Source organism: Chrysochloris asiatica, unplaced genomic scaffold (genome assembly GCF_000296735.1).
Source record: "Chrysochloris asiatica unplaced genomic scaffold, ChrAsi1.0 scaffold00119, whole genome shotgun sequence".
Taxonomy (NCBI): domain Eukaryota; kingdom Metazoa; phylum Chordata; class Mammalia; order Afrosoricida; family Chrysochloridae; genus Chrysochloris; species Chrysochloris asiatica.
Genome location: NW_006408637.1, coordinates 5,532,875 through 5,540,450, shown reverse-complemented (window position 1 = coordinate 5,540,450; position 7,576 = coordinate 5,532,875). Strand labels below are relative to the sequence as shown.

The 7,576-nt window shown below is 43.6% G+C and overlaps 1 protein-coding gene across 1 annotated transcript; it reads left to right on the top strand.

Annotated features, from left to right (window-relative positions):
- Nucleotides 1–331: 331 nt before the first annotated feature.
- Nucleotides 332–1,333, top strand: LOC102814851 (glyceraldehyde-3-phosphate dehydrogenase-like). Its single transcript, XM_006868586.1, has one exon. The coding sequence runs from the start codon at nucleotides 332–334 to the stop codon at nucleotides 1,331–1,333; it is 1,002 nt and encodes a 333-aa protein (XP_006868648.1).
- Nucleotides 1,334–7,576: the final 6,243 nt, after the last annotated feature.

The window sequence follows — 7,576 nt, the reverse complement described above, 5'->3', positions numbered from 1 at the left end:
TCTTTACAGGAGCAGAAAGCCTCATCTTTCTCCCATGGAACAGCTGGTAGCTTCGAACTGCTGACCTTGTGGTTTGCAGCCAGATTGTAATCCACTACACTACCAGAGTTCCTTATCCTCACATATATATAACAGAACATACAGGGGCACAGTTACAGAAATTACTTTAGACATCAGGACTGAACCACAGAACTTGAAGACTAAGTATCATAGTCTCAGAGGATGTTGGCAAAACAGGCCAATTAAAAAACAATTCATGGCTTTCTTCTCCTCCCTGTTCGACAGGCAGCCGCAGCTTCTCTTACAGCACCAGCCGCATCCCTGAGACAAGATGGTGAAGGTCGGAATCAACAGATTTGGCCATATTGGGTGCCTGGTCACCAGGGCTGCTGTTAACTCTGGCAAAGTAGAGGTTGTTGCCATCAACGACCCCTTCATTGACCTCAACTACATGGTATATATGTTCCGGTATGATTCCACCCATGGCAAGTTCAGTGGCACTGTCAAGGCTGAGAACGGGAAACTTATCATCAATGGGAAGTCCATCTCTATCTTCCAGGAGCGAGATCCCGCCAACATCAAGTGGGGTGATGCTGGTGCTGAATATGTTGTAGAGTCCACCGGTGTCTTCACAACCTTGGAAAAGGCTGGGGCTCACTTGAAGGGTGGTGCCAAAAGGGTAATCATCTCTGCCCCTTCTGCTGATGCCCCCATGTTTGTGATGGGCGTGAACCATGAGAAGTATGACAACTCGCTCAAGATTGTCAGCAATGCCTCCTGCACTACCAACTGTTTGGCCCCCCTGGCCAAGGTCATCCATGACAATTTTGGCATCGTGGAGGGACTCATGACCACAGTCCATGCCATCACTGCCACCCAGAAGACTGTGGATGGTCCCTCTGGGAAACTGTGGCGTGATGGCCATGGGGCTGCCCAGAACATTATCCCTGCATCTACTGGTGCTGCCAAGGCTGTGGGCAAAGTCATCCCTGAACTGAATGGGAAACTCAGTGGCATGGCCTTCCGTGTCCCCACTCCTAACGTGTCTGTCGTGGACCTAACCTGCCGCCTGGAGAAAGCTGCCAAATATGATGATATCAAGAAGGTGGTGAAGCAGGCATCAGATGGACCCCTAAAAGTCATCCTGGTTTACACTGAAGACCAGGTCGTCTCCTGTGACTTTAACAGTGACACCCACTCTTCCACCTTTGATGCTGGGGCTGGCATTGCCCTCAATGACCACTTTGTCAAGCTTATTTCCCGGTATTACAATGAATTCGGCTATAGCAACAGGGTGGTGGATCTTATGGTCCGTATGGCCTCCAAAGAATAAGACCCCCTGGACCACCAGCCCCAGCAACAGCACTAGAGGAAGAGAGAGGCCCTCAGCTACTGGGAGTCCTTACCCCAACTCTACCCCCTACACACTGAGAAGCTCCCATCCTCACTTTCCATCCAGACCCCCTGGAGAATGGGAGGGGCTTTAGAGAGCCCAGTCTTGTCATGTACCATCAATAAAGTACACTATCCAGCCAAAAAAAAAAAAAAAAATTTCATAATGAAAATGTTCTACATCCCAGTCCTGTGAGTAATGCCTGAGTTCTTACAAGTTTGTAAGCAACCATCTACAAAGCAGCTGTTGATCTCTTCCTGCCTGAAGAACAGGAAAGTGAAGAAAAATGAAAACCAAATGAAGCAATTTAGTCAAAAGGACTAATGGCCCACAAGACCCACAACTACGCCTAACCTGAGACCAGAAGTAGTAGATGGTACCCAGTAACCACTGCTGGCCACTCTGACAAAGACTACAATAGAAGGTCCAGGTTAGAAAGGGTAAAAAAGAAAGGTAGAAAAAAATGCAAAGCCAAAGAAAAAGATCAGACTAACTAGTCACAAAAAAACTAGAAGAACCCATGAGTCCGTGTTGTTGTTGTTGCTGTTGATAAGTGCCATCAAGTCAGTTCTGACTCATAGCGACCCTGTATAGGGTTACTGAAAAGCAACTGATAAGTTTGAATCACCGATGACAAAACCTTTGAACTTGATACTGTATACGTTCCCAGAGGTCACTTCTCAGCCAAATACTGGACAGGCATAAAACAAACAAAATGAAGAACGTGCTCCTCAGAACAATCCGCTAGAAAAGACCAACAAGACAGTATCGGTCCCAAACCAAAGATGAGAAGACAAGAAAGGACAGGGGAAACCGACAAAAGAATCAGAAGAAACAAGGAGAGGGCTGGCACATTGCAGGGATTGTGAACAAACTATTGATTGGGAAAGCTCATTTGCTAGGCAAGTTTTCACCTACAGCGTATTGAAATGTTTTATCAAATGGAATCCATGCTGCAGCCTAATGCCATGACCTTTGCTGTCTCTGTTAGCAGTTGTCAAGTCGGCTCCTGGTCCCCCTTCATGATCATTAGTATGCTGGGGTTCACTGTTCCCACCATCATGGGTTCTGAGTTCATCTTCTAGCACTATAGAAGATAATGTTCCATTGTAACCATTAGAGCTTCATTGGTTAATTTCAAAAGCGTAGCTCCAGATCTTTCTTCCTAGTCTGTCTGAGTCTGGAAGCTCTGCTGAAATATACCATTGGTGACCCTTCTTATATTTGAAATACAACATGCAAACCACCACAATACCACAAACTGATATCCCCAAAACAATGCTATGGCCTTCCTCCACCATTAGACCAATAAAGAATCACAGCTGCGATTTCCAACTGCAATTTCCAACTGAGACTCTGTTCTAGACACTTGGACTGCCCTGCCACTGGGGCATGTCATGTGCAGGCACACATACATACCGCATGGCATGCCCCTGAATGCTCTGGTTTGCATTATTCTATGGGGTCTTTATTGCCTTCAACAACTGAAGTTCTGTTGTTGTTGTTAAGTGCTGTTGAGTCTGTTCTGACTCATAGAAACCCTATACGGGTTTCCAATCAGTAGTAATTGCTGAATTTGAACCACTGACCTTGAGGTTCAAACCTACCTTGTGGTTGAGTCTTATCCCACAGCACCTCACCAGGACTCCAACTGAAGCTCTAGAGGTTATGAATTAGCAAGTGAAAGAATCAAAGCTCAAGCCTTCTGACCATAAAAGGACATTTGAGAACAGTCAAGTCTCTTAGGGAAGGGAGAAAATAACTGCAATGTCTCTTGGGAATGCCCCAGGTTTTTCTTGTTTATCATTATTAGCTGTCAACAAGGTACTCAGGCTATGAAAAGCCCTAAGGACCAGGCCCAAGGATTTTACCTTCTTTGTGCTTATCTAGACTATATCAACAGTAGTTCAAACACATTGATTAAGAGTCCATATGCTGGAGTTAGAAAATCAAAAGGGATGAGCATGTTCAGTCCTTCTCAAGCTGAAAGAACTGAAGAACACTCAAAAGTCTCAACTTGCAATATTGAAGGATTCTAAGGACAAAATATTGAATGATGTAGGAAACATCAAAAGAAGATGGAGTGAGTACAGATAGTCACTGTCCTAAAGAGAGATGGGCAATGTTCAAACATTCCAAGACGGGGCATATGATCAAGAGTCAACAATACTGAAGGAAGAAGTCCAGGGTGCACTGAAGGCACTGGAAAAGAACAAAGTCCCAGGAATTGATAGAATATATATTGAAATCTTCCAACAAACTGACACAGCACTGGAGGCACTCACTGATTTGTGCGAAGAAATTTGAAAGACAGCTACCTGGCCAACTGGTTGAAAGAAATCCATATTTGTGACCTCTCCAAAGAGAGATAACCCAGTGGAATATGGTAATGATTGGACAAGATCATTAAAATCACATGCAAGTAAAATTTTGCTAACTGTAATTCAAAAATGGTTGCAACATTACATTGACAGGAAACTGCCAGAGGTTCAAGCCAGATTGAGATGAGGACATGGAATGAGGGTTATTATTGCTGATGTCACATGGATCTTGGCTGAAAGCAGAGAATACGAGAAATGTTTACCTGTACTTTCTTGATTTTTGCAAAGGCTTTCAACTGTGTGGATCATGACAAGTTGTGGATAACATTGTGAAGAATGGATATTCCAGAACACCTAATCGTGCTCGTGAGGAACCTGTACATAGACTAAAATGCAATTGTTCAAACATAACAAGGGATACTGAGTGGTTTAAAATCAGGAAATGTGTGCACTAGGGCTGTATTCATTCAACATACTTATTAAATATGTATGCAAAGCAAATTATCCAAGAAGCTGGATTATATGAAAAAGAATGTGGCATCAGAATTGGTGGAAGACCTATTAACAACCTGCAATATGCAGATGATATAACCTGATGCAAAAAGGATGAAGACCAAAGACCACAGCCTTTAATATGGGTCGCATCTCAATGTAAAGAAAATAAAAATCCTCACCACTGGACCAATAAATAGCATCAAGATCAATGGGAAAAAGATTGAAATTGTCAAAGACTTCATTTTGCTTGGATCAACCAGCAACACTCATGGAAGCAGCAGTCAAGAAATCAAATGACATATTACAATAGACAGATCTGCTGCACAAGACCTCTTCCAAGTGTTCAAACACAAAGACATCAGTTTGAGGACTAAGGTGAACCTGACCCAAGCCATGGCATTTTCAGTAGCCTCATATGCATATGAAAGTTGGACAATGAATAAGGAAGACCATAGAAGAATTCATGCATTTGAGCTATGGTGTTGGAGGAGAATATCAAAAGTACCAAGGACTGCCAAAAGAGCAAACAAATCTGTGTTGGAAGAAGTACAGCCAGAATGCTCCTTAGAAGCTAGGATAATGAGACTTCATGCCTCACACTTCAGATGTATTATCAGGACGGACAAGTCCCTGGAGAAGGACATCATGCTTGGTAAAGTGCAGGGTCAGCGAAAAAAAGGAAGACCCCAAACAAGATGGATTGGCATGGTGGCAGCAACAATGGGCTCAAGCATAAAAACGAATGTGAGGATGGCTCAGGATCGAGCAGTGTTTCATTCTGTTGTGCGTAAGATCACTATGAGTTGGAAATGGCTGGATGGCACCTACCAACACCATGTGCTGTGCACAGGACTGGGAACTGGGTTGTGCACAAAAGACCTTTACCATGTTCCTAGTCCAGTAGAAGAGAAGGAAGCTAAGTGGCGACAATAGAGTAACAGGAAAAATGAGAGACTTCTAAAGAGTTCATAAATAACTCAGAGGTTGGTACTGTGTGTTGACCAGTTGATGCTGACCCATAGAGACCCTACAGGGCACAGAGAACCACCCCATAGGGGCTCCTAGACTGTAGTGTTTATGGAGTTGATCACCAAGGGTTTTCTCCTGTGAACAGACTGCTAGTTTCAAACCAGTGATCTTTGGTTAGCAGCTGAGTGCTTATCCATTGTGCCACCAGGGCTCCTTTCAATTCAGAGGAGGCTAACTGATTCTGTTTTAAGAAAGAAGTTGGGGAACATCCTGTAGGTGTGGTGGACTTGGCTGAGGATTTGCAGGATGAATAGCAGTTTGTCAGGCAGATGAAGAATAAAGAATTATTCTTGACAAAGGCAGCCTTATCTATCAAGTCAGTAGACATGACTGGTGTTGAAGACATTGATGTAATTCAATATTACTAGGTCACAGACAGAGCATCAGGCAATGAGACCACAGAAGTAAATAGGGCTTCATGTCATGGGACCAGCTCTACCCACGCTGCAAAGAGCAGGGTTGTGACCCATAATTAAGCAGGGATGACGGAAGCATTTAAGCAAAAGATTTCATAGTTGGATTTGTTCTTTACATAGATCACCTCAGTCACAATGAAGACAAGATCAAAACAAGGAGACCAATAGATCAGCTGTTGCAATACTCCAAGAGGAGAAATGGGGACCTGGGGTGAAGCAACAGCTGAGTTTTGAGGGGAAGACTCACTTAGGAGGCAAAACGATTAACAAGTAAACTCAGTGATAGGAAATGGAGGTCGCAAGGAGAGGCATGGATAGACCTAGGTTTTCTGTCTTGGGCAACTGGGAGGACTGTAGTGCCCTCAATTGAGAACTACTGAAAGAAAAGCAGATGAGGAAACAAAGAGAGTTCATTCTCACTACCTTGAACTTGAGAGGTCTGTAGTACAGCCGTGTGAAAGTGTCCAACATGCAACTGGAAATGGGGGTGTGGAGAGCATGAAGCATGAAAAAAGACGAGAACCAAGGTGAGACATGCTAGTGACCATTTGTTCCTTGGAGTGAGGAGATGGAGAAAATGGAGTACTGCCAAGTTAGTGGAGACTCATATGACAAAGCAAGAGAGAGATGGGCCTTGGAAGGTCCTAGAGAGGCAGATTGTATTCAGATCTAAAAGGGCCACAGAGAGTGATCTGAGAACACTAGGAAGAGATGGGGTGAGCCTCCAGCAACATGTGGTCAGACCAACCAAAGTAGGAAGGGGTAGCAACTTCACTGCTGCTGGAGGGGACAGAAGAAAGGTGAAAGGGACAAGGAGGAGCCAGAAATTGTATTTTATTTTCCCTTAGTCCGATGGATCTTGGTTGAAAGCAGAGAATATCAGAAAGATGTTTATCTGTGCTTTATTGACTACGCAAAGGCTTTCAACTGTATGGATCATGACAAGCTATGGACAACATTTCTAAGTATGAGAATTCCAGAACACTTCATTGTGTTCATGAGGAATCTGTACCTAGACCAAGAGGCAGTTGTTCAAACAGAACATGGGAACACTGAATGGTTTAAAATTAAGAAAGGTGTGTGACAGGGTGGCATTCTTTCACCATACTTATTCAACCTGTATGCGGAACAAATAATCCAAGAAGCTGGTTTATACGAAGAAAAATGTGGCATCAGGATTGACTCATTAACAACCTGCAATATGCAGATGATACAACCTTGCTTGATGAAAATGAAGAGGACTTAAAACATTTACTGACGAAGATCAAAGAGCACAGCCTTCAGTATGGATTACATCTCAATGTAAAGAAAACAGAAATCCTCACCACTGGACCAATAAACAACATTCTTATCAATGGAGAAAAGATTGAAGTTGTCAAGAACTTCATTCTTCTTGGATCAACTATCAACACTCAAGGAAGCAGCAGTCAAGAGATCAAAAGACATTAAGCAATTGTGCTGCACAAGACCTTTTTAAAGTGTTGAAGAGCAAAGATGTCAGCTTGAGGACTAAGGTGTGCCTGACCCAAGCCATGGTATTTTCAATAACCTCATATGCATGTGAAAGCTGGACAGTGAATAAGGAAGACTGTAGAAGAATTGATGCCTTTGAATTATGGTGTTGGAGGAGAATATTGAAAGTGCCATGGGCTGCCAAAAGAACCAATAGGTCTGTTTTTGGAAGAAGTGCAGCCAGAGTGCTCCTTGAAGGCCAAGATGGCCAAACTTCATCTCTCATAGTTTGGACATATCATGTTTGGTAAGGTGGAGGGTCAGAAGAAAAGAGGAAGACCCCCAACGGGATGGATTGGCTGGGTGGCAGCATTGATGGACTCAAGAGTGGCAACAGTAGTGAGGTTGGCCCAGGATCGGGCAGTGTTTCATTCTGCTGTGTATAAGGTCATTATGGGTCGGTACTTACT